We start from the raw sequence: 25,001 nt of genomic DNA, 5'->3' as shown, positions 1-25,001 counted from the left end.
TATATGCAGAGATAGGAGGAGAGAAAATGGGATGAGAGAGACAAAAGAGAGGGAAAAACATAAGAGAAACAGATATAACAAAAAAAAAAGGAAAAGAGAAATACAGAGGAAAGAAAAGAGAAAAAAAAAAATCCTATTAAAAAGAAAGTTTCGAAAAAATTTAAATTATTAACTTTTATAGTAAAGTTTAAAATTTATAATTTTAAACAACCAAAAACATTCTCATTAATTTCAATTTTTAAAATCCGTTACCCAAATATTTCTTCAAAAAAACATGCAATAAAAACGCATTACTCTTTTAAAAGCTTTCATTCCAAAACTTTGATTTATTTAAAAATCCTTTTCCAGTCTTATCATAACACATTGATTTATTTAAAATAATTTCCCAATCTTATTATAATATGTTCACAACCAAGTTCAAATTATCATAATTTTATAGATATGTTGAGTTGTGAGAATGGTAATAATGTGAATTTCATATAGATATGATCAGTTGTGACTGCAAAATTGTGTGGGTCGATAATAATAATTTAATAACAAATTATTACTAAATAAAAGAGGGAAGGAAGAATGATTCCAACAACTGAGGAAAACAGATGGCAAAACATTTGAAATGGTGGAATATGTGGGGTAAGATGCCTGAATGGTAATCTTTATGATAGCAAATCCAAATATACAATAAATACTGTAACTTTACTATGTAATTCCACAACAAAGAACAGTTACCACTTAGTAACAACCCAAAAAAGTAAATGAGGGATGAAACCGGCCAAACAACTTCACATGATAATTAATAAATTATGGTCAGAGAACCACTAACTTTCTAAATAGCTCCACCTGCTAAAAACCTCGAAAAAATGGCAACAGCAACCGTGCCCAAAAACCTACATACATATTCAACCAGAGAAAAATAAATAGGAAAAATAAACACCACCATATTTTCAAATGTCATTGCTTTCCTCATCATCATCATCCTCTTGGTCCTCTTCATCCTTTTCCTGCCAATGATAATCATACTTTATAAGAAAATATTTCTATCACTATATTTGGAAGTCCTAATGTCATTAATTTCAAATTTAAACACAAATAAGCATTACCTGAATAGTTACAGAATGCTATGCTTAGGTAAAATAGCAATAACTCGTCCTTTAACTTTTGGTATCAAACATCTTAAAATGTGTTCATATTTTTTGTTGTTTTCAGATCATGAATGATTACAACTTTTAGCATTTTGATGTATCTTCACAGAAAAACCTCTTTTGTTATCGATGAAATCATACACTGAATGGATATTAACTTAGATGTATTAAAACGTATTATTGATATATTCATCAAACCTATGGTACTCACCCTTATTTATAATCTATTCCTAACTAATTAAGGAATTAAATCATGATAAAATAAATACTAATGGATAAGGAGAAACCAATCCTAAAGATATTCTGATATGATAAAATATTTTTCCATATATTCAGACAGTTATTATATGGAATTCACATCACATTGGTGGTTTTCGTATTCGTTTTCTTTATATTAACATCTAACTAAACAAAAATTAAAGCATTCAATTATTAAACCTGAGTTCAAAATATGACTACTATAAGTGACAGTACATGTGCAGCATTAAACATTGTGTCAACTGAATATTAGGTTTAGTATTCACTGACTGAATTTTGGACGAATTAAAAGCATGGATCCAACGCAAGATTCCATAAAACATAAAAAGAAATACTCCAATCATATTTGTCAATCATCTATTCTTTTTCTAAGAAAAACTCAAATTTCAATTACCTCATCATCGGCTTCATCATCAAAATCCTCTTCGTCAAACTCCTGTTCCCAAATCAATTACCATTAGAAAAAGTATGGGAGAAAATAAGCAAAGTAAAATGAATAATTAAGTGAGATCTGAAAGTACAATACACAGAAGACAATAGGTTAAAATTTTAACTTACATTGTTGAAGTAAGTGAGTGGATTTGGCCATAAATCTTCCTTAATCAACTCTGCAACCTGCATTTAGAGTGATTAATGCTTTGGGACCAAAGTGAAGATGAAAGAAAATGTTCATCAGGAAAGAATTTTACAGCACCAGAAAAAAATATACCTCATCATGAATTTCATCCGTATCGTCTTTCTGTTCAGAGTCACTAAACCAAGTAAAGAAACTGCATTTATTGGCACAAGAAAAATTTAATAGTATTCATGAAAGGAGATTTATTAACATTTCCTCCAAATATATCAACTAACAATTAAGAACAATAAAAGCTTTTGTTGGCACATGCGAAAGAAGTTTTATTAAAAGCTGCAGCATCTTCTTTGCCAAGTTATTCTGTCTTGCTTAAAATTACCCTGTTAAAATATTTGGTCAGGGCATCAAAGATTTGCATGCTTATCATACCTGTTCAGATTTCAAAACAAGACTGAAGAATTCTAACTGATACGAAGAGAATATTTCTATCAACAGGTCAATGCTTTTCGCATTCTAATCTTTTAAATAATTATTCTAGTATAGAAAAGTATACTACAACATAGAAAAGTGTCACTAATCTTTCAAATAGTTATTCTTGTATAGAAAAGTATCACAGGGAAACACATTAAAAAATAAGCACTGTATTACAACCATCTCTTCTGAATCAGAGTGGAATATGGCACAGTAATCAAAGCAGGCATCACTAACTAGATATATTTCCTTGATCTGCCAATTGATCAATTAGAATGCCAGAAAACTCCAGCCTCCAACAGTAGTTTCTGTTTTCTTTTTCAAAAAGAAAAGGCTTGACCAAGAACAAGGAGAGGTCTAGTATACAAAAGCGAAAATGAATGCATAACCATGGCTTTCTTTGTCTATAATTTACTGTGCTCAGAAACTTAAAAGAAAGCATAAAAGTAATAGTTTAGGTATCAACCTGATATCAATACGACCCCGCTTCCCATTCTTGTCATGATTGACTCCATTGGGTAATCCCTGTATATTTAAGGATTATGTTTCAAAGTAAAAAGGCAAACAAAAACTGTAGGTGCTGATAGGGTGGGGGGAAAAATGAATTCATAGCCTTACCTTGCCCTCTTTCCATTTAATGGGGGTAGCAGTTATCTTTGTTGATCCTTCTTCAAAGAAGGTAAAAGTCTTCGTAAGCTTTGTATTCTCAAAATAGGGATTGGGATTGAAATTCTGAACAAAAAATAGTCAAAAACTAGTAAATTTTTGTCCGTAGAGAATTAACATCTGGCTATTCTTCAAAGGTCATTAACAACTGGTCATTTTTGTCTGTAGAGACTTTTAAATCACGTCTATAAAGGATAACACCACTTAAGTAAATACAAGGGTTTTTCTTCTCGGGGGTGAGAGGGTGAGAGGGTGAGAAAGAGAGCAAGAATAACTCACAAAGGTGATTGAGTACCCAGATTTGACATCTTTATTATCTTCAACCTCGAGAGAACCCAAATACTTAAATATCTACAAACAAAGGGTGCCAGAAATGATTCAAACTTCATCAACAGGTTTATCAGAAATCAACGGAACAAAAGCATTGAAAGCACTGTCGTGTAAGCCTCACAAAGTGGTAAAACACCTTAAGCAAATAAATAAACCGAATCTATCAAGAAGTGTTGATTTTGGCTTAATCCCAAGTCCCACATCGGTGGGTTCATTGTTTGGGAAGGAGGTTTGAGGGTTATAAATTAAACTCTTCTCCTTCACTGTTATATATCCCAATTTGTAATATCTTCTCTCATAGTAATAAAAGTGAGCTGTTTTTGCTGTGCTCGGAGATTAGGCTAAACAGGCCGAACTCCGTTAACAATTTTCGGGTGTGTTCTTTCCTCTTTATCTCTTTTATTATTCCGCTTTATTTATTCAATATTATTTGTCGGGTAGCTCTGTTAGAGTTTTGTTTTAGTGGGAAAATTACCCGTTTTTCCCAACAAGTGGTATCAGAGCCGAAGGTTCGCCTTGGGTTGTTTGAAATTATTTGTAATATTGAATATTATATTGTGAGTCTGTAATGGCAAATTCGGATCAAGAAGGGAAGGCTCTGCAAGATGCAAATGTTGCAGAAAGCAAAAGTGATGTGTTGATTGTCTCGCTTTCAGCATCATTGCATCCAGATGAGTGGATATTGGATTCAGGTTGTACCTATCATATGTGTCCCATTCGGGAATGGTTCTTTGATTTTCAAGAACTCGATGGCGGGGTTGTTTACATGGGTAATGATAATCCATGTAAGACAGTCGGGATAGGTTCAATCAAGTTGCGGAATCACGATGGATCCACCAGAATTTTGCGGGATGTACGGTACGTGCCAAAGTTGAAGAAGAATCTCATCTCATTGGGGGCTTTAGAATCTAAAGGCCTAGTTGTGACGATGCGAGATGGAATTCTTAAAGCAACTTCAGGAGCACTGGTGATGTTGAAAGGCGTGAGGAAGAACAATTTGTATTACTACCAAGGTAGTACAGTGGTGGGGACAGTAGCGACAACAACTTCTAGCACTAAGAAGGATGCTGAGGCAACGAAGTTGTGGCATATGAGGTTGGGACATGCTGGAGAGAAATCCTTGCAAATTCTTACCAAGCAAGGATTGTTGAAAGGTACGAAGGCTTGCAAACTTGAATTTTGTGAGCATTGTGTTCTGGGAAAGCAACGAAGAGTGAAGTTTGGCACTGCAATTCACAATACCAAGGGTATTCTGGATTATGTGCATTCAGATGTGTGGGGACTTGCCAAGACTCCGTCAATCGGAGGTAGGCATTATTTTGTCACTTTTGTGGATGATTTTTCCAGGAGAGTTTGGGTGTTTACTATGAAGAACAAAAATGATGTGCTTGAAATTTTCCTTAAGTGGAAAGCTGAAGTTGAAAACCAGACAGGAAGGAAGATTAAGGTTCTCCGAACAGACAATGGAGGAGAATACAAGAGTGATCCGTTCCTGAAGGTATGTCAAGATTGTGGCATAGTTCGGCACTTCACTGTTAGAAAAACACCACAACAGAATGGGGTGTCGGAGCGTATGAACAAGATACTTGTGGAGAAAGTTCGTTGTATGTTGTCTAATGCTGAGTTAGGCAGAGAGTTTTGGGCTGAGGCTGTGACATACGCTCAACATCTCGTCAATCGTTTGCCATCATCTGCTATAGATGGCAAAACCCCGTTAGAGGTATGGTCTGGAAAACCTGCAACTGATTATGATTCTTTGCATGTTTTTGGTTCTATTGCATATTATCATGTGATTGAATCAAAGTTGGATCCACGGGCAAAGAAGGCTCTTTTCATGGGCTTTAGTCCTGGAGTGAAGGGATACCGTTTGTGGTGTCTAGAGGCAAAGAAGACGATTATCAGCAGGGATGTTACCTTTGATGAATCTGCCATGTTAAAGAAGGTAAATCCAGAAGGAGCTGATAGTACTCCACAACAGGTGGAGTGTGTTCAGAAGCAGGTGGAGTTTGAGCCGACAGTGGTGATCCCAACACGAAATACCACAAGTGACTCTCCTATGGCAGAAGAAGAGTCAGATGAGGAAGAGGTTCCTACCCAAGAATCTCAACAACAATCAGCGCCAATTGCAGTTAGAAGACAGAGACGAGATATTCAGAAGCCTGCTCGTTTCATGGATATGGTTGCCTATGCACTTCCAGTTGTTGATGACATTCCATCCACTTACCCAAAAGCCATTCTAAGTTCAGAGAGTGGTAATTGGGCGGGTGCGATGGAAGAGGAGATGCAGTCTTTGAAGAAGAACAAGACGTGGAAGTTGGCACAATTACCAAAAGGTAAGAAGGCAATTGGGTGCAAATGGGTATTTGCAAAGAAAGAAGAATTTTCTAATAAAGAAGATGTTCGCTACAAGGCAAGGTGGTTATAAGGGCCAAGTTTGAATATTGTTTAGACTTGGTTAATATTTTGCACATTTGAAGTTGGCGCCCAGAGGCGCAAATTTGAAGCACTGTAAAGTTTGTTTTTTGTTATGTTGTGAGAAGATTTGTTTTAGGTGGGACTTGAAATTAAGCCAAGGTGGAGATTTGTTGATTTTGGCTTAATCCCAAGTCCCACATCGGTGGGTTCATTGTTTGGGAAGGAGGTTTGAGGGTTATAAATTAAACTCTTCTCCTTCACTGTTATATATCCCAATTTGTAATATCTTCTCTCATAGTAATAAAAGTGAGCTGTTTTTGCTGTGCTCGGAGATTAGGCTAAACAGGCCGAACTCCGTTAACAATTTTCGGGTGTGTTCTTTCCTCTTTATCTCTTTTATTATTCCGCTTTATTTATTCAATATTATTTGTCGGGTAGCTCTGTTAGAGTTTTGTTTTAGTGGGAAAATTACCCGTTTTTCCCAACAAGAAGGACAATTTAACATAATTGCGAAACTTCAGAATGTATGAGGAGAGAAGTCAACCTTTTGATCCTCTAAATTCAGAAGTTCACAAAGAGCAGGGTGATTCATAAACTGCAAAAGCAAAACAAAGATAATCGATCAAATTTTTTATCCGTCGTAACAACAATCAAATTAACAAAACGAAAAAAAATGAAACTCACAGCAGTAAACCAGAAATCAGGAATAGATTTGACGATGATCTCATTTCGCTTATCGTAAACTGGCTTCCTTATCTCATTAAACTTCTGCTCTACTTCGAGGACCTTATCACTCGCCTCCTCATTGATCTACAACGACATCAAAATTCAAAATCAAAATCAATGCACAATAGCGTAAATTTCAAATTCATCGTCAATGCACAATAGCATAAATAGCATCCACAATTCATAAAATTCAATTTCGTTACGTTAATTATAGGAATCAGTAAATTTCGTGAGAGTTTAAAACGGAGGATGAAAACCTAAAAAACTGGAAAATATGAATTCAATCGATGAGTGAGAGTTTAGCGTGGAAAGATGATGTGGAATGGGAAATAATGAAACCTTGTCGAGTTCGTCCTGGACCTCTTGCAACTTCTCAATGGAGAGGATGAGTTTTTCGTCGATGGTATCCTCCAAATTCTCTGCAATTTTCAATTTCTTCGTCTTGTCGCCAACCATCTTCGCCTGAAACGCGCGTTTTCAAAAGCGAGGGGTTGTTTGGTGTGGCAGAGGAAGCCAAGTGAAAAGTGTGGGAAATATGGTTAGGGTTTTGCGGGTTTATGCTCGAAATTCTCGCTCACGAATATAAATAGGCTATCCCAGGACAAGTGTACATCCAAGGTATTTTCGTCTTTTTGCTGAAGGTGACGTGGATACATGGATTTTGTTATAGGAAAATTGGGGTTTTTACAGAATTATATAATCGAAATTCTAATTTTAAAACCAAAGCAATTTTGAAAAATCAAAGTGGAACATTAGGTACATATTTGGTTGAATTGTTTTAAAAGAGTCTTATGTTACTAACTTTTTATAAGACTTTTAAAAAGTCCATATATCCGCAGAATAAAAAAAATATAAATTATTATTGATATTGAATGTGAAATTATTGATGATAATAAAACATCTATTATTCATTTTAATTTGATAATACATTTTTTAATTTTAATATTGTTTTCAATTATTTTTATTTATACAAATTTTGTAAATGAAAAATAAATAAATATTATTGAATTTTTTATTTAAACCAGTAATGTTTATTATTTTTAATTTAAATGTCAGGTTTTGATAGATTGGTTAAAATCACATCTATAAAACACGTTACATCAAAATATTTAATTTCTAAAAAGAAGTTCAAACTGCTTTTTTCATAACTATATTACAATGTAGATTTTATTAATTAATTTTATAATAACTTTAAAATAGTCAAATATTCCATTTTCAATTTTGAATAAAACTCGATTTCTTATTACCAATATTTCATATATAATTAAAATGAAATTCTTAAATGAATGATAACTAAACGAATAAATAAATGATAAGTCTAGGTTTCTTTGCATGCATTTGTTAGATTCCTTCATGTGTTTATTGATTTTTTTTTATTTTTAATGGATTGTTTGTAAATGATTGTTGAGATTTCTCAACCTATGAGATGCTAGATTTCATATGGATGTATAACATGAGTTTAAAAAATATAAGAAATCTATAAAAAAATTAAAATAAAAAGCATATTAGGAAAAAAAAAGACACTATTCCTATCTTGAGAAAATAGTTGTATAAGAAGTATTAAGAAAATTATATTAACATTAGAATTTTTTTCTTATAATACTAAAAATTAAATGTTTGAATAGTTTGTTTTAACTACTTCCCTTGTTTTGTGTTCGTCATTTCCTGTTTTAGACATTACAGTGTTTCAAGTCTTATTTGAGTTTACAAGGAAAGATATAATTTATTTAACAGGAGTGTGTTAACTGTGAGTATTTATTAAAATTCTTCTCAAATAGTATACATCACATTCCATTCCATTACCATATTCTCAAGCCAACAAAAGTTATGGTAGTATCTGGTGTTGAAAAATGTAGTTTTAAAGGCCTCGATTAATCCACTAAAATCAACACTGGAAGATTGACAATACTATTTTTTTATTTTTCCCAGAGCTTCTTCATCAACTATCTCCCATTTAACATCGATATACCTTTTTAGCTTCAACAGAGAAGAGATTATGAATGTCTTTCCATATCAAGTTTTAAAAAAATCTTCTCAAATAACTTATCTTCCCTAAAAAAAATTGCAATTGTGTTTCATTTGAGGTGTTGAGGTCTTAATTATTGCCTTTGTTTCATTTTTATCGATTTCAACCCCCTTTCTTTAGGAACATTTCAAATGATTTTTTTTTAATCCATATACTTTCTCATTTTCTTTCAAAAGACAACTTTTGAGTTAAATAAATTATTATCTTTTTTATTTTAATTTTATAACAATATCATTAATATATATCTCCATAAAATCACCAATTAAATTAAAAAAATAGTTTCATTGTTAAATATTTTTTAATCCAAATGATATAATTAATCATTTATAGGTTCCCAATCCCAATACATCCGAGAAAAGCATAATCCTTTTTTGGATATATCACTTTCAACAATAAAAGTTTTATAATATAATCAGAATACTTATATAAAATACTTAGAGACTCACTCTACCTACATGATAGTTCAAATGAACTTAATTGTTAACCATCTAACAATTTTTAATTTGATTTTTCAAGTAATTTCAAGTTCAAACAATGCATTTATTTTACAATCTATTACAATGATGAACCCAATCATGAATAATAGCATAAATATATAAAACTATTTTCGGTTGTCGATAACTATAATATTTTCTCTTTCTTACAATTGGTGAGTAAAAAATTAAACAAAGGAGTGGATTGCATAATTCATAACAAAGAATATAACAAAGGGTATGAATATAGCATTATGTTCATTAGAAGTAAACTGTATAAAATTTTGTTTTTAAATTGTAATTTTAAAAAATTGAAATATATTAATTTAAAACAGCATATTCATGTATTTTATAAATATTTTTTATGACTAATTTCTTCAACTAATGTAATCGATTCAATTAAATTAGAAAGTGATTTTCATTTTTTAGTCCTTCAGAGAAAAACAAATTAATTAAAAAAATGTCTCATTCTTTTGATTTTAAATTTATTACTTAATTCAAAGACAACAATAAAAATATTAATAATGGGACAAATACAAACTGTGACAAAACTAAAGAAAATTGGTTTAGTTCAAAAGCTCTTTATCGCTGAAGGATACTATTATCAGAATTTGGCATTTCTCACTGCACGTTATTGAAAATCAATACACTCACTCTCTTTATTTCGGAGTATATTTTTCTAAATATAAAGAGATGTTTCAATAAATGATTAGTTGCTTAGATTTTGTAACCACTTCTACATAAAAAAATAAAGTGTTTGTAACTCACTCATCATTCCCTGATTCCAATCTGTGATTATAATGGTTCTCTCCAACAAGGCAACTTTAAAAAATCAGACACCATCCCTTTATCAATAGTTCGTTAAAGAGAGGTACTCTTGTCTAGCCAGGCAAGGGAAAACATGAAGATACACTAAGACAGTTACTCTAAGACATAATATCTGAATATTGTATAAACAAAAATAACATTGCCTAGAATTCTTAACTTCTTTCTGAAAAAGGTAATTGGAACCACTAATTTCATGGCTTATACGAGCAAATAAAAAAAAGAAAATGGGAGAAAACAAATGAAAGTGTACTAATAATCAGTAAAAGTTGGATAAGGCACTTTATTTATCATAGCTGGGTAAACATTCACCATGAGCTTCCATGTGCACTCCATTTCCCGAAGATACATGCCAAACATTTTCATTTGAAGCTGTTGCCAATTGGTTTTCCATCATAAGATACTTCTGGTCATTACTATCATGCTGTACTCTTCCAGTAATCTCTAAGCACAAGCCCTTGCTTATACCTTTATGTGATTGCTTATCTTTAGCAGACTTCCTGCTAAAGCCCAGGTCCACAAAAACCGGTTGAAACTTAAGAGTTGGGTTTGGTTTGATACGGTTGACTTCCCTTTCATCCCGTGGACGTAATATTCTATTTTCAGACTGCAATTCTGAAACTTCGTCTTTATTCACAAGGACCTGCAAGATATAAATCAGAGTCCAAAATGAAAAACAGGCACTCTGCATAATAGCAGGATTAAAGAGCATACAAAGGCTACTTATAATACATACAAGCAACAATGGGAAAAAAGGTGAAGGTATGTAAAACAATGGATAACATATTGAAAGGACTTTTGCATGACACATTCAAGATTTCCATTCTACACAAGCCATAACATGCAACATGCAATAGCATAAAAATAATGAATGGAACAAGCATAATAACTTGATATACATCTCTAGATACCAGGAAATAATCACACAAGAAAAAGACGTTTGTTTCAAATTCTACACATTCATGCTGCAGCAAATCCAACTAGTAACTTTAGGCAAAACCATATGGTTAAAATATAAACCTTGCGGCCAACAAGATCAAAAGTCACTACAACTCTATTCCGTTTGGCTCGCTCAGCTTCTTCCATCTCCTCTTGCTTCTTCTTCAACAGTTCTTTTTCCTAAAGAAAGATGACAAAAGAAATTCTCAAATGCATCATAACTCATAATACAACTATCACATGTGAGCAACAATTACAAGTCATAATCAGAATAGAATACCTCCTTTGACAACCAACTGTTCCCATCAATCTCATAGTAGTCACTTTGATCATCAATAACTGTTGTACGAGCTGCAGAGTTCCGGTCATATTCTACAAGCCTTTTTGCATAAGCTTCAGCAGCAGCATCAGCATCTGACAAGAGAGGCAAACTTTCTTCCAGACCGGCATACGAGCTTCCCTCTCTCAATACAAGTGCACCACAAAAATGACAAGGCCCTTCTCCTTCTTGTTCACAAACTATTTTGCCACAAGACAAGCAATTGCTGACCAGCTTGTGTCGTCGTGCTTGACAAGAGCATGGCCTTCCCTGCTGGAACACAATTGACCCTTTGGCAGCCTCAGCAAGTGAAACAACTTTCCCAGCCTTCTTCTTTTTGGGATTCACTTGGTTTCCCTTCTGTGACGTTCTTGATTCACTTCCAACTGTTGGAGTCTGATTTTCCTGATTGCTGCCAATCACATTCTTGTTGGGTTCTGCTTGATGGCTGCGGCCTGATGCTTTTGATGCTCTAAACGATTTCTTAGTTCCACTAGCTGATGTCTCCACAGAAGGCGGTTTGACATACGCATGTAATTTGGTAGTTGGAACATCTGAGTTGGCACTGAACTCTGAATAACCTCTTCGCCGTAAATACTCTTCAATCACGGTTTTCCCTGCTTCCTGACCAATTATATTCTGCAAAGGAAAATAAGATAAAGATAATCAGAGTTAAAATGAATGCATTGGAAGGATATTCAAAACAATTAATCCTTAAACTTCTTCAATTATAAGTGATTAATTTAATTATAATTATAATACGAGTACGTTGAACCCTAATATCCTACATTTCCAGAGAGTGAAAAGATCTGTGATTTGGATAACTTGCAGAATAAATTCTAAAATAATAAATAAAATGATAACAGATTCGAAGCAATAGGAATCAAAATTTCAGAAATTAAAATAAAAATGGTCATCGTTGGTAAAGTATAATAGAATTACATCAAGGTACTCTTTGGCGTCTGGTGGCTGAGCAAGGTCGCAGTAAGAAACAAGGCCTTTGATGATCTCTTGATCCAAACCTAAACCCAAACCAGTTTCAATTTTGGAGCACAACTCGACCAGCGCCTTCTCCAGCCACTCACCCGCCGATTCCATCTCCTCTCTCCGCCGCTACTCCGGTACCGTACGGGACGGGATTGATCTTAATTCTTAGGTGGCGTTTTTTCTTCAAAATCTTGACTCCCCAGTTACTCCCAAATTTTTAGAAGAGAGAACAACAAATACTACTTTTATCACATATTCACATTCTTTTGAGATGCACACTAAACACTTATTTCTTTAAAAAAACATTAAAATTACAAAAAAAAGAAGTGAATCATACAAATTATTATAACATTTTCTCATAATTCCATAAAATTTGAACTAATGAAAAATTACAGTAAAAGAATATGGTATTAGATTTTTTTACACAAACATTTTTAGCATTTTCTATTTAAGAAATGCTTGGTTATTGTTTTAAAAAATAATTTATTTATATACTGTTATAGTTACAATTTTGTATTGTTTTATCATTATACAAGAGTGAAATATTATCAACTTCATTGATATTTATTTTGTTAAAGAATTTAGTTAATAGTATTTAAGGAATTTTCTTTTAATTACTTATTTTAATATATATCTTAATCATGAATTTATACCGATTATACTTGGTTCAGTGTTGATTTATAATGTTATTTTAAATTATTATAATTTTTATTAAAAGTAATGAAAAAGTTATTTTCACTTATTTCTAAAATAATACTATTTTCATATATCTTATAGAAAATTGTTTAAATAATGTAATTTAATAATATTGAAAATATACAATTTTATTGAAATGGGTTTAGAGTAAATTTTTTGAAGAGCAAAATTGGCGGGAAGGGGCTACATCAACAATCGCTCCTTCGTTTTGCAGTGATCCTTAAGTGCGATGTGATGGTAACTCCTTTTGTTTACTTGGGGTTGTTGGTCGGGGATGTCAAAAGTGCGGTGCTTTTTGGAGCGGGATAGTAGAGAAAGTTAAGCCTAGGTTAAGTAGGTGGAAAGGTAGGTGTTTGTAGTTGGCTGAGAGGATTTGTTTGATGAAGTATGTTCTTTCTTCAATCCCCGTTATTCTTTATGTCTTTATTTAAAATGTCTTTTGTGGTGGCAGACAAGTTAGTAAGGATTCGAAGAAATTTTCTTTGGGGTTGGGGTTCAGAAGGAAGGAAGATTGCTTGGGGCTCTTGGAAAAAAATTTGTGAGCCTCGTGAAATTGGAGGTCTTGGAGTTATCGATCTAAGGATCTTTAACTTGGCTTTGCTGGGAAAGTGGATTTGGAGGCTGGGTCGGATAAGGGTGGTTTGTGGAAGGAGATTCTTGAATCTAAATATGGAGGTTGGAGAAGTTTTAGAAAGGATGGGGAAAATAGTAGGGGCTTTCTTTGGTGGAAAGATTTGAAGGAGGTGTGGGCTTTGGAGAGTTGGGGACGGAGTTTTGAAGATGTTTTTAAGTGGAAAGTTGGTGATGGAAGGGAAATTTCTTTTTTGGAGGACAGCTGGTTGAATTGTGGTGCGTTGAAGAGAGTCTTCCCGAGATTGTTTTCTTTAAGTTCGGCTAAAGCTACAAAGGTGGCTGAGCTTGGGGTCTGGACAGATGGTGTTTGGGTTTGGCATTTAGGTTGACGAAGATTTTTTTTTTTTTCGAATGGGAGAAACCTTTGGTGAGTCATCTCTTTCAGGTTTTGCAAGGAGCGAGATTGGACTTGAAAGAGGAGGATAGTTGGGCTTAAAACTTTTTCGGTTAACTCTGCCTACGTTTTGTTAAGGAGGGATCGTGATGATGAGTTGTCTTCTAGGTATAACAAGTTGTGGAGGTGTAAAGCTTTGCCTTTGGCACCACCAAGTTAGGACTTGTGCATGGTTTTTCTTCACGTCAAGTTAAGACCCGGTCTTCAATAAATTGGATCAAACGAGGTTGACACTACACCAAGTTAGGACTTGTGCATGGTTTTTCTTCACGTCAAGTTAAGACATGTACGTGGTCTTCAATAAATTTGAATGAACGAGGTTGACACCACACCAAGTTAAACTTATGCATGATTTCTCTTCAAATCTATAATTCATAACTTTAACACAATATGTTAAGATGCATAAAAATATATTGTAATTCATCATTTAATTCATAAGAAACTATCATTGATTACAACTTATAGACGAACTAAAATAACAAGTTTATAAACTGATTAATGAAGTTAAATATAGTCCATTTTCTCGGTATAAGACCTCCATCTAAAGTTTCCAAACAATATGCTCCTTTTTCGACAACTTCTCAAACCTTATAGGCTCCTGTCACCAAAAACATAAACATCATAATTTAAGAAAATTTAAATTAATTAAAATCATTTGGTTGGTTTTGGCAATTTCCATTTAATAATCATCCCCAATTGGATAATACTCTAAAACAGGAGGGATTGCTATTAAAAAAAGTAAAAACATATAATAAAATAGAAAAGAAACAGTGAAACATAACAAAAAGAAAAGAGTGCATAATAAACTAAAATAAAATTGCCAAATTTTTTGTTCTTGGTATTCGGCTACCGTCCAATGATTCCAAACGTTATACTTCCCTTCCTACTACTTCACAAACACAATATGGTAAACACATGATAATTATTTTCATTATGCCACATTAAAAACCTTATAAAAACAAAATGTAAAAAATCTATAAGAAAAATAGTACATAACTTAAACACGAATGTTTGCAATATTTCATGTTCAAGATTTGATGTATTGTCTTCCATTTCTTTTGTGTCATTGTCCTTCTTATCATATCACTTGTATTTCTAGATATTACGTATGATAGATTTACCTGTCCAACGATGGACTCCAAAATATTATAGCCAAGAGGAATGTCTCTTAACTAGAGCATTTAATTTAGTCAGAAACAATACTTTCTGGATTGTTCTTCTTCTTGATCAAGTCATCTTCTTTTCCTTATATACTATAATAGTACTCTCTCCCTTTTCATTGTATCTCGTCTTGTTTTGATCTATATTCTCAAATTAATTAAGCTTGCATATTCAATTATTATTTTCAGAAATCGATGTCAGGTTTGCTTTCACTTTATTATTGGGCTCGGTCCATGACCTTAGAAGTATATTATTGTATTTCTTACTACGAGAAGCTTTATACAAATATAATTACATGAAATAAAATGTGAAATATACTATTTTGTGAAAAAACAAATATTCCTACTTTAAATGTAACGTCCAGGCGATTACAAAAAAAATATATCCTAATAATTATAATTATAGTATATACAACTCATCCTAATGTTGTGATGTTTAATAAGTTTGTGCATATGTTTTGCAAGAAGGGTTTAAGGTTTAAGGCCAAGTATTGCTAATTACAATGCCTCTTTCACTGCTTTTCTATCTCCTCTGTTTTTCTTCTATTCACCTTCTCTCCCAATACGAGAACGTGTAGAGAGTATTGTTTGAGGATATAGATATATTTTAAAAATATTTGAAAAGTGTATCTGTTTTGGAGAAAATAAAAATGAAATTATTAGTCATAGTTAAGTTTTAGCGGGTTGAATGATGGGGGAGGGAATGGAAGAAGAATGGGTTGTTTCAGTGCTTAGGAAGTGCAGCAACCTGAAACAAACGAAGCAAATCCACGGGCACATCTTGAAAAGCGGTCTTCGCACAGACCCCTTTGTCTTTGGCAAACTCCTCCTTCACTGTGCCGTTTCCATCTCCGATGCTCTCCACTACTCTCTCAGGCTCTTCCACCACTTCCCCAACCCCGACACCTTCATGCACAACACCCTCATTCGCGGACTCTCGCTCTCCCAAACCCCTCTCCTTTCGCTCCACCCATTCATCCAACTGCGTCGCCAACCCTCCCTCTCCCCCGACAGCTTCTCTTTCGCCTTCGTCCTCAAAGGGGTCGCCAACTCTCGCCAACTCAGACCCGGCATTCAGCTGCATTCTCAAGCTTTGCACCACGGCTTTGACACCCATATCTTCGTTGGGACAACGTTGATCAGCATGTACGCTGAATGCGGGGACTCCGTCTCCGCGCGACGCGTGTTCGATAAAATGTCTGAACCAAACGTTGTCGCATGGAACGCTGCTGTCACTGCGTCTTTCAGGTGTGGTGACGTGGAAGGCGCGGGGGACGTGTTTGGGCGAATGCCTCTTCGGAATTTGACCTCGTGGAATGTCATGCTTGCTGGTTATGCCAAGGCAGGTGAGCTTGGGTTGGCGAGGAGAGTTTTTTGTGATATGCCTCTTAGAGATGAGGTTTCTTGGAGCACTATGATTATTGGGTTTGCTCATAATGGTTGTTTTGACGAGGCTTTTGGGTTTTTCAGGGAGTTACTGCGCGAGGGAATTGGGACAAATGAGGTGAGCCTCACTGGGGTGCTGTCTGCTTGTGCACAGGCTGGGGCGTTTGAGTTTGGGAAGATTTTACATGGGTTTGTGGAGAAAGCTGGGTTTCTTTGTGTTGGTTCTGTGAATAATGCTCTCATAGATACCTACTCCAAGTGTGGGAATGTGGCTATGGCTAGGTTGGTTTTTCAGAATATGCCAGGGGCAAGGAGCATTGTTTCTTGGACAGCGATAATAGCAGGGCTTGCTATGCATGGTTATGGAGAGGAGGCAATACAGCTTTTCCATGAGATGGAAGAGTCTGGAGTTAGGCCAGATGGTATTACTTTTATATCACTACTATATGCTTGTAGCCATAGTGGCTTGGTTGAGGAAGGGTATGTTTTTTTTTCTAAGATGAAGAATTTGTACGGTATTGAACCTGCCATTGAGCATTATGGTTGCATGGTTGATCTGTATGGTCGAGCTGCTAGGTTGCAGAAGGCCTATGAATTTATATGTGAAATGCCAGTTTCTCCTAATGCTATCATTTGGAGGACACTCCTTGGGGCTTGTAGCATTCATGGTAATATTGAATTGGCAGAGCTTGTGAAAGCAAGACTGGCTGAAATGGACCCAGGCAACTCTGGTGACCATGTACTACTCTCGAATGTTTATGCCGTTGCAGGGAAATGGAAGGATGTTGCCAGCATCAGAAGAACCATGACTGAACATAGCATGAAAAAAACTCCTGGCAGAAGCATGATAGAAATTGACAAGGCCATTTATTGTTTTGTGGCAGGTGAAAAGCCTAACGAGGTCACAAAAGAGGCTCATGAAAAACTGAGGGAAATAATGTTGAGACTCAGAGCAGAAGCAGGTTATGCGCCACAGCTAAGGAGTGTTCTACATGATATTGAAGAGGAAGAAAAAGAAGATTCAGTTTCTAAGCACAGTGAGAAGCTTGCTGCAGCTTTTGGAATAGCAAAACTTCCCAAAGGAAGGATTTTAAGAATTGTGAAGAATCTGAGGGTTTGTGGGGATTGCCATACCGTGATGAAGCTGATTTCTAAAATTTATCGAGTAGAAATCATTGTGAGAGATAGAAGCCGCTTCCACTCGTTCAAAGATGGATTCTGTTCTTGCAGAGATTACTGGTGACAGGTGATTGATCAAGTAGCTTGTGTTGACTGCCTTCGTTTATGAGGAAAATACACAATTATTTCTTGATTTTCACCAAAATTGTCTGATCTGTATGGCTCAATGCGGACGACACCACATCAATTTGACATACATGATGTGTGAGGCATGTTGGTCCAATTAAATGGTTACTAGAGAAGCATTTAGTTGTTCTATCTAGTGGTTTTACTGCCTTCAGTGAAGTATGGTGAAATGGTTAATTTCCCATTAAATGAGAAGAAATTTAGCCAATAACTACTGTTTTTTCTACCATCATTCCTCTAAAGTTCAAGACACCTATTGGAAGACAAAAAGATACAAGTGAAAAGGATGAACCAACAAAGCCATACAAACTAGTGAGAAGCAACACTTAATTGAGGTATTCAGAATACAACGACTATGTTCACAACAAAAATAATTGTCAAAACATCAGTTTTCCATCACTTTACAAAGAAACATGGAATGTTTCAATCCATTGACGGACAAGGTGCTTAAGGCCTCCCAATTAGCATGCCACTTAGATTTTCCATCAACTTTATTTCTTTATTATGATAATGATCGCCATATCGTGATCCCCCTTGTTGCCGTGCACCTACCTCCAAACCAAAATTTGATGGGAACATCAAATGGTCTCTCCAACATGCCATGGGAATTGGAGTTCAGTGGCAATGATTGCAGATAGGATATAACAGAGAGCAATGCCAGGTCCATTATCAATGACAATTCTTTGCAGAAGTAGCTAAGAGTTGTTATAATAGCAGAACTTGGTCACTTGGTGACTATAGAGGAATGAACGGTCTCTTGGTGGGAGAGGCTGATTGTAGCTTTGGTCGTAACTTTTTCAATTGAAGATGTTGGCACAATTCATTGCATCGGCGTAGTGAATATAGTTCTATGGCACCCTTAATGCATCAAATGCAAGCAGACAAGATAACAAGATTGTTCCTCATATATGAGTTTGGTAAAAATCTTTTTTATGACTGGTCTTTAGGCTTTATATCTTTTGGTCCTTTTGGTTGGCGCCTATGGTTGAATTGACATAATCGAATCATCCATTACCAACAAAGTTTGACACAGTTGGTAAATAGTTAGGTTTTTAAGGATGCTGATTCGGTTTGATGAGTCCTCTCTGTATGAAGAATCTTTTGTTTCAAGAAGAAAAACCTATTTCGATTATCTTTATACTATTAGTATATGGAAGATATCGTTGATGACACCAAAAATAAGCCATCGACTAATTAATATTTCCTTTTTCTTCGTCAAAAGGAAATTGTGGAGACAAAAGGTCAGACACTATTATATATTATTACTTCACTCACAAGTTATGGCAGCAGCTTTTGTATTCTACATTTGTGCTAATATGCTACATTAAGAATCTTTTTTAATGTGCCAGACTGAGCAAATATATGCTAATATGCTACATTAAGAATCTTCTTTTATTTTTACTTAATCTTCATTCTTTTCTTCTTACTATTTTCTGCATCCAAATAGGGGGCAGGTGACATGGACTAGCATAAAATCAAACTGCAAATATTAATGGTCAAGTTTAGGTAAATAATTTAAATAATCGTTTAGGAACAATTAAAAGAGTTTATAAGAAATTAAACTTATGCTAACTATTTTGACATAAAATTAAACTTGTTTTTATTAAAGCAGCTTATGATCTCCATAAGTATTTTTAGCTCATCTTAACACGTTTCGCAACGAACCTATAAACAAATTCTCTTGTAATAAGATATTAACTCATTGAAGTACTGAAGTGTATTACTTATTCAAATACGTTTTAATGTAATAAAAAAACGAGTTTATTTATAAGTGTGCGAGCAAAATTTGTTAAAATATATTTTAATAAGTTTTTCCATAAAATATATTTGCTTCTTATAATCTATCCGAAAACATTCAACCAGTTCATTTTCATTAAAATGAACTCTCCTATTCTTTGTAGTGATTTTTAATCATCTATTAATCGTCACTTATAATAATTAAGTCTTTGTTTAGATGGGAGGAAGAAGAAAGTATGTAGATGAGAAAAGAAAAGAAAATACATAAAAAGATAAAGGTTTTTTTGGTTTGAAGAAAATTAAATATTTGTTCGATAAATTGTTTAGCTGAAAAGAATAAAAAAAAAGCAAAATAAGTTTCTATTTAAAATTACTACATTGAAAAACATTTAATTTTCTATCTTAAAATTATTTATCTATTATAATCAATTAGGTATAACCGTGATTTATTATTCAAAATTCATGTAACATCATTTGTAATCCTCCATAAAATTAACATGACCAATTATGTTTTAAGCATGATCTATTAATACAAAATTATTTTTATATAAACCTAATCTTTTATGAAAGAAATATAAAATCCATTGTGGACATATGTAAAGAGCTATATATTTCCTTAATAGCATATAAAATCAATTTGGATGGAATGTTAATAAATTATAATGTTTATAATCCATGTCAACATTGTATGGCCCCTTAGTGAGAATTGTTGCAATTTCTTTGCATTTTCATGCATCCTTGGATAGAAACAAAAATCATCAGACCCACTTCAAACATTACAAAATACAAAATTTGAGTTACGTAGGCACACCAGTTCTACCATTTTAATGGTGGACCAACCCTAAATTCAAATACAACATCTTTATAATACAATAATTCTTCAATTCATATTATAACTATTTCCTGAAGTAGGTTACTAAACTTAAACATAAGAAACAACTAAGGTATAGACAATGATCTTCTATATGCTAAAGTTCTTGGGAGAATAATGTTAAAATAAATTAAAAATTTATTAAAAAATTAAAAAATATAAAATTCATGTTTATTTCAACTCATTGGAATTCAACTATCACCCATTTAATGGACAATTAATTGGACACACACACCCAGTAAGCATAGTTTTGATTACTGATTTTTCCACCACCAACCAAAAATCTCATCGACTCCAGGGTCAGCATTTTCTGCTGTGTCCTTAAACTTTAGGTCTTCAATTTTTCATTTTCAGCTTTCACCACCATCCATCGAAGCTCTGCTGCATTCTCCAATGGCTCTCTACGCAACATTTATGCCTCCCTCGTCTCCAAAATTTAACCTTTACGCCAAAATTCGAGCACCCTTTAACCCTTACTCTGTCAGAGTCCTTAACCCCTTAACAATTCGGGCTTCAACTACTCTCGATTATTCTAATGTCTCTGCCAACGACAAATCCTCCCCTTTGAAGGTCAGAATAACTTCTCCCTCTAACTGTCAATGGCTTTATTTCATTTTACTAATTGTGTTCTCCAAATTACTTTCTCGGTTTTGTTAAATTATTGTATTGAATTCGTGGAAGATTATTTTCACTCATTTAGCAACACTCACTTTCACTATTTAAAAGGTCAAAGTAAGAAACTATAGTGATAAATATTACTTTGAGTGTTGTTTAGGTTTAGTGTTTTACTAGGATTTAAGAAAGAAGACTTCAGTTTATCAGAAATTCAGATGTCCGTTATATCGTTGGTTAATGTAATAAACATTCATTTTATTGGTTTTTCTTCGTTGGCTTATAAAAGCAATTGTCTTCTCATTCGATTATTAACAATTGCAACTTGGAATTTGGATGCTTGTTTAATTGAGAGAAAATATCAAAGCCATGTTGTAATTTGCAATCACTTCTGTTGCCTCACATAATGGTTTTTTCTTTATCCATCAGACTAGTAATTGGCAATGGAAATTCAAGGACAATCTTGTAAACATTTATTATGAGGAGCATGTAAAGGAGAGCTCGGAGCCTTCCCAAAATATCTTGATGATGCCAACCATTTCTGATGTCAGCACTGTTGAGGAATGGAGATCAGTGGCTGGAGACATTGTTCAGCGTAATGGCAATGCCAATTGGCGTGCAACTATTGTTGATTGGCCGGGCCTGGGTTACTCTGATCGGCCAAAGATGGATTACAATGCTGATGTCTTAGAAAAATTTCTGGTTGATTTCATCAATTCACCAAATAGTCCCATAAAACAACCAGGTACTTGTGGAGGGGCATTCTATTTTGTAATATTTTTCACTTCACAGTTAACGTTAGATTAATCTTTCTAGTTTTGAAATCTGGGCTTGCAGTTATTCATCTTTTTTTAAGAATATTTGCTTATAATGAATTTCAGGATTTACTTTGTTTTGGGCAATTTCAATTTGTTTCTTTATGCACAGTTGTGTAATTTAGTGTAGAAAATAATATTTATGTGTTTGAGAAACTTTGCTAAGCTATTCTTTTATTTTTCCTTTTTAAAATTAATTTCTTACCTACTTACTAGGCTTCTAAGGCTTTTGTTTTCCTTTTCCCCCCTTTAATTGTTGGATATGAGAAATCTACTGTCAGTGCATTGGATTATATATTGACAAATTTTGTTAAGTTATTTTTTATGTTGGTTTTTGAAGATATAATTCCTTACCGGCTTGCGGCTTCTAAGGCTTTTGGTGTTCTTATTATTCTTTTTTTATTGGCGAATTTGGAAGATTAAGGCTGTTGAGAGTGTTTGTTTCATTCTTTCTGTTTTTATGAAAATAGAAGCTTTTTACTCTGGAGCTAGGCAATATTTTTTCCATTAAGTAGATATTCTCGTGGTACCATGTTTCTTCTTTTGTTATATCTAGTATCTACTATGATGCATTTGTGAATTGTTGGGGCAAGTATGTTTGTGTTTACCCATTAATTGTCTTGTAGTGGAGTTATTTTTTTCTTGAATGTGTATTTGTTTGCATGAGCAGTTGAATATAATCTGCCTTTGTATTGATTAATGTTCATGACTAACATAATTCATGTGAAACTAGAAAATGATTTGATAATTTTTGGGGGAGGGCATGCTGCATCTATAGTGGCCCGTGCTGCAAAAAAGGGTCTGGTGAAGCCCAAAGCAATAGCTGCTGTTGCACCAACTTGGGCTGGTCCCCTTCCTATTGTGTTTGGTCGAGATTCCAGCATGGAAACAAGGTACTTTGATGCTCTGGGGACATAACTTTTTCCTTGCTGCTTACTTTCACATTGCTTTCTGGTTTCTACTGAGGAAAATAAATTTAAGTCACCGAGCTTAAACATTTTTTTACTGAAACTTAATATAATTTAACTTCACCCAAATTTCGTTGCAATTGTTGAGGTAGTAGAAGGATACAGTGCTGGTTTTTATTATTTCTGTTTGTATCAATTGTAGTTTTGTGAATTGTCAAGCTGATTCTTGAACCTTGAGTTGTAAATGATATTGAAATGTATGATTCATCAAAATAATTGAAAAAAGCTTGAAATGTATTGTATAAATGATGTATGGTGCATTGGTGCTCCACGTAATAATCTTAAATTGGGAATTGAGTAAACAATTTTTATTAAAACCATAGGTCTCACAAGTCATAACCAAGTCTCACTATCAACTGATGTACAAACTATTAAATAAAAATACCCACAACACAGAGGTATAGTATTGTACTCATCCCAAGAACAGTGGCCCACGTTGTTTGAAAGAGACATTCAACTATAATTAGTGTGTTGTGGTGTGTAATCTATTGCCAAAAATAGTACAATGTTCTTCCCTTACGTTGCCTTAGGAACCACATAAGGAGACAACATGAAGCCAATATTTCGTAACAATGAAAACAAAGCAAGGATATAACCTAATAAGGTTATATAGAATAAGTTACTCTGTGAAGCCTCTGTTTTAGAAGAATAGAAATTGAGTAATGGAATAGCCAAACAGGTTTTCTAGAGGGAAGGAGTGAGTGCTGTGAAGCCTCTTTTTACAGAAAAAGCAATTGAATAATCAAATAAGGTGTATTCAATTGTGCTCCTTTAGTTCTTTTTCATATTTATACAACTTCCTTACATTTATTTTTGGATGAGAATTGGTGAAAACATAAGCAGCAGTAATAAAGACTTTTAAGAATCTAATGATTCATGTGGGTGATATGAAACAACACAGGCTCGAGCATATATTTCATGATTCAAACCTCAAGCATTTGCGAGATTCACTTCACGATATGAATTGTTAGCCTTTACAATCTTCTTGATTTAAGTTATTGAAATTGTAAATCCTGCGACTCTAACAACTGTGGTGAAAGTAACTCCACGCTCTTGGTAACAATGTAATTTGCTATGGCTCTTAAAAGATCTTCCAATTTTTCCTCCACCAATTTTGGTTGATTTCTGTATAATTCTCATTGATGTATATTCAAAGAGATATGCATGCAACGGCCTTCCTTACTTTGTTTTACAACATAACTGATATATATTTATATTTCTCTCTTCCTCATGAACCTCACAGGTATGGTTTTCTAAGGGGTACCTTAAAGGCTCCTGCAGTTGGCTGGATGATGTATAACATGCTCGTCAGCAACGAGAACGCAATCCAATCACAGTACAAATCCCATGTATATGCCAATCCTGAAAATGTGACTTCAGGAATTGTGGAAAGCAGATATGCATTGACAAAACGAAAAGGAGCGAGATACTTGCCAGCTGCATTCCTGACTGGTCAGTTAGATCCGGTTACATCCCGTGAGGAGTTCCTCGAACTCTTTGCTGCTCTGGAGGGAAAGACCCCAGTGCTGGTTCTATCAACCAAAGGGTCTCCTAAGAGATCCAAGGCTGAGATGGAAGCTCTTAAGGGAGCTAAAGGGGTGAGCAAGTTTGTGGAAGTACCAGGTGCTCTTCTTCCACAAGAGGAGTATCCTGCTTTGGTGGCAGAAGAGCTTTATCAGTTCTTGCAGGAATATTTTGGGTCTGTTGCTTATAGTTGATATATAATTTCTTTTGACGATTTATGTTTCAAACGGAGAATATCAATATCATTGATGTTCTGCAACTCTTCCCCTCCAGTAATGTTGGTGCATCTTTTGGAGGCACGAATATTAATTGATGAGGGTGTATACAACTATACATGTTTTATGTAGTGTGTTTTTGTTTGATTTGTAAAGAAAACCTCGTGTATAAGAAGCTTACACTTATCATTTCCAACTGAGCTGATGACTTGAACATTACTTCTCAGCTGAAAGATTTTAAAGTTTCAAGGCCCTTTTGATTTGAAAAAAAAAGAGTGTTTTCAAGTTCTTTTTAAACTTTTAATTATGAGAAATGTTATTTTGTTTGACTTCATTTTTCATTTTTAAAGTTTTTTTTGGACATATCGCATATTATCACTAGGTTTAAAGTTGATATTGCTTTATCTGGTTAAAGTTGATATTGGTATATCTAGTTTCTTGACTATGTACATTATGTTTAACTCTTTCCAGAAATTTTAAATTCTTAAAATTTTCAATATTGAAAAACATTGTAATAAGCACCTTAAAATGTGAATG

At 34.1% G+C, this 25,001-nt stretch overlaps 4 protein-coding genes across 4 annotated transcripts; 2 read left to right on the top strand and 2 right to left on the bottom strand.

The window, feature by feature from the left end:
* Positions 1 to 636: 636 nt before the first annotated feature.
* Positions 637 to 7,149, bottom strand: LOC137807774 (NAP1-related protein 2-like). The gene is made up of 10 exons (XM_068608558.1): positions 6,919 to 7,149; positions 6,538 to 6,663; positions 6,398 to 6,448; positions 3,388 to 3,459; positions 3,061 to 3,174; positions 2,909 to 2,967; positions 2,107 to 2,167; positions 1,956 to 2,012; positions 1,792 to 1,833; positions 637 to 998 (listed from the first exon to the last, which is right to left on the bottom strand). Exons 1-10 carry the CDS (start codon positions 7,033 to 7,035, stop codon positions 942 to 944), a joined length of 756 nt encoding a protein of 251 aa, XP_068464659.1. The 5' UTR covers positions 7,036 to 7,149; the 3' UTR covers positions 637 to 941.
* Positions 7,150 to 9,986: 2,837 nt separating this feature from the next.
* On the bottom strand, positions 9,987 to 12,461 carry LOC137807773 (uncharacterized). The gene is made up of 4 exons (XM_068608557.1): positions 12,104 to 12,461; positions 11,123 to 11,800; positions 10,924 to 11,022; positions 9,987 to 10,546 (listed from the first exon to the last, which is right to left on the bottom strand). Exons 1-4 carry the CDS (start codon positions 12,257 to 12,259, stop codon positions 10,187 to 10,189), a joined length of 1,293 nt encoding a protein of 430 aa, XP_068464658.1. The 5' UTR covers positions 12,260 to 12,461; the 3' UTR covers positions 9,987 to 10,186.
* A 3,040-nt stretch (positions 12,462 to 15,501) lies between these two features.
* On the top strand, positions 15,502 to 18,904 carry LOC137807771 (pentatricopeptide repeat-containing protein At1g74630). Its single transcript, XM_068608556.1, has one exon. It carries the CDS (start codon positions 15,720 to 15,722, stop codon positions 17,658 to 17,660), a length of 1,941 nt encoding a protein of 646 aa, XP_068464657.1. The 5' UTR covers positions 15,502 to 15,719; the 3' UTR covers positions 17,661 to 18,904.
* Positions 18,905 to 20,523: 1,619 nt separating this feature from the next.
* On the top strand, positions 20,524 to 24,508 carry LOC137807770 (uncharacterized). The gene is made up of 4 exons (XM_068608555.1): positions 20,524 to 20,900; positions 21,372 to 21,687; positions 22,491 to 22,650; positions 23,969 to 24,508. Exons 1-4 carry the CDS (start codon positions 20,724 to 20,726, stop codon positions 24,441 to 24,443), a joined length of 1,128 nt encoding a protein of 375 aa, XP_068464656.1. The 5' UTR covers positions 20,524 to 20,723; the 3' UTR covers positions 24,444 to 24,508.
* The last annotated feature ends 493 nt before the right edge of the window (positions 24,509 to 25,001 follow it).

The sequence above is a fragment of the Phaseolus vulgaris genome, chromosome 3, assembly GCF_000499845.2.
Source record: "Phaseolus vulgaris cultivar G19833 chromosome 3, P. vulgaris v2.0, whole genome shotgun sequence".
NCBI lineage: Eukaryota > Viridiplantae > Streptophyta > Magnoliopsida > Fabales > Fabaceae > Phaseolus > Phaseolus vulgaris.
Note: the sequence above shows the minus strand (reverse complement) of the source record. Positions and strands in the feature narration are given on the sequence as shown.